The sequence below is a fragment of the Austrofundulus limnaeus genome, unplaced genomic scaffold (genome assembly GCF_001266775.1).
Source record: "Austrofundulus limnaeus strain Quisiro unplaced genomic scaffold, Austrofundulus_limnaeus-1.0 Scaffold412, whole genome shotgun sequence".
NCBI classification, from domain to species: Eukaryota; Metazoa; Chordata; class Actinopteri; order Cyprinodontiformes; family Rivulidae; genus Austrofundulus; species Austrofundulus limnaeus.
Window position 1 is genome coordinate 97,611 of NW_013952814.1, and position 2,088 is coordinate 99,698.

The 2,088-nt window shown below is 41.5% G+C and overlaps 1 protein-coding gene across 1 annotated transcript in view; it reads right to left on the minus strand.

The window, feature by feature from the left end:
* LOC106528909 (kinesin-like protein KIF26B) overlaps nt 1-2,088 on the minus strand; it is a gene marked incomplete in the record, with an annotated part of 74,705 nt that overhangs the window by 41,721 nt on the left and 30,896 nt on the right. Inside the window, 2 exon segments of the mRNA XM_014024193.1 lie at nt 426-519; nt 877-1,086. Of these exon segments, the coding sequence (XP_013879647.1) occupies nt 426-519; nt 877-1,086 (304 nt within the window).

Below are 2,088 nucleotides of genomic sequence, written 5' to 3' on the forward strand. Positions count from 1 at the left end.
AGCTTAATCGTTAAAAATAAAGGACTTAAAAAAGTATTTGTGTTTCATGTATTATATTACTGCATTTGGCCCGCAGCCATGGATAGATTTTCATTTTGGCCCCCTCGGGGAAAATGTTTGGGCACCCCTGTCATAGATGAACATCCAATGATTATTTGATACACATACAGACACACAGACAGGTGAATTATGGGAGCTAGAGAATGGAAATGGCAACAGATTTCTGTCAAAATTTAGAGAGTCAGGCAAGAGACAAAAACTGAGTAGGAAAAATATGTGAGGAGACTGAAGATGTGTCCAGACTAATCCAAGGACAGAGAGAGAGAGAGAGAGAGAGAGAGAGAGAGAGAGAGAGAGAGAGAGAGAGATCCCACTCCCATCTTAACATTTTAACCCATGGCCTCTCGCCATGACCGATGACTCACCTACATCAGCACATCCCAAACCCAAAATACATCCATCCCTGCCACTGAGGACACAGCGGATGACATCAGACAGGATGCCTGCGCACACCTCGGCCTGGTTGGAAAGAACAAAGGACAGTGTTCAAATCCTGATTGATCACAGCTGCTGAAAAAGTGCATCCAAAACAATCAAAGACCTAAAGTARATTGACATTAAAGCTTGAGGATCCCTGGAGCTCAAACACTGTAAGCTGAGTTAATTGATGCATCCTGTAACTGTGGTGTCAGTTTTCAGGTCATTAGGCAAAGTGTGGGAACCAGTAAAAGTGTGTATAGTCAAACGCAGAGGGGACACGCAAGACTCAAATTCACACAATGAATTATCTGACAGCTCATTTATTTAAACAGATAAAAAAAAATAAGAGCACATGCAAAAGTTAATCTCTGATTATTAGCATTAAAATAAACAAACCTGGCCTGAATCTTGAGAATAGGCTGCATCAAAGTTGAAGGTCTTCAGCAGACTTTTGCTTTCCCTTCCCAGGGTCAGTGTGGAGCGAGGWAGGTTTTTGGTGGCAGGTTCCATTATGGTGACTCTTCTCTTGGATGGGTCGATCCGGAGAACAGGTGGTTGGCCTTGGCTCTCTGACAGCAGTCGGCTCACCCTCAGCACGACTTTGACCTGTGCACCAAGGGAAATTAAAGAATCCATGCTAATATTTGATGTGCAAACAGTATGTTAGAAATGGGTGATTACCAAATGGAAAAGAACTTTTACAGAATAAACACATCAGGAGCCACAAACAGGTGAAGTTACAGTTTTATGGCCAAAGAATTGTAAAAAGATGGAGTCTTAGAAATTCTGAGAATATTGTTTCATACATCGATTCATCCCTGACGTCTTTAGCCTCATTTATAAGACAGTTCATAACGGGACTGACACATGTTCTTTCCTCCTCAGACTATTCAGAGACAACATGACGACAGAAAGGTGAGTAAAGTGAGTCTGCCTGTGATGCCCCTCTGAGCCGTCAAGCGAGGAAGTATCATATTGGCCTGAGCCAAGAAGACCGACTTGTAAAAAAGCAACCCCCGGTTCCATGGCTCAGAAAATGGTAATGAGCTGCTGACGTCAGTGAGTGACTGCAGACTTAATAAACAAACAGATTTATTAATGAGGAAATATTAAAGATGACATGGAACAGCAGCTTTGTAGTTAGTTTAAAAAATATTGAACCACAGGATCGCTAAAATGATTTACCGGTAATTCAGTTTTCGGACTTTCGGGGCTGTTTAGTTTTGTTTTTGTTTTTTTTATACAATAACGATGTCAGTGATCGACTGCAGGATTAATCAACAGATGTTTTTTTTACCGAGAGAATATTAAAGACAACACAGAACAGCAAGTTTGTAGTTATAGTAGTTTAAAGGGGCAATATCATGTAAAATCAACTTTTTTGAGTTTTATATCATGTTATAATGTTATACTCTCATAAAAAAAATGCCCGAAGCCTTGCTTTGACTCATTCGTGCATGTTTGAGAAATCCAGCAGCGTTTTTAGGCAGCCAAGCTGAGGAGCAAAACGACAGGTGGGGACCAGAAACGCCCTTGTGTTGTGTCCTTTTGGGACAATCTCCTCCCCTGGGATGTGTCTTTAAGCCAAACGTCCTCATGGCAGAGCGC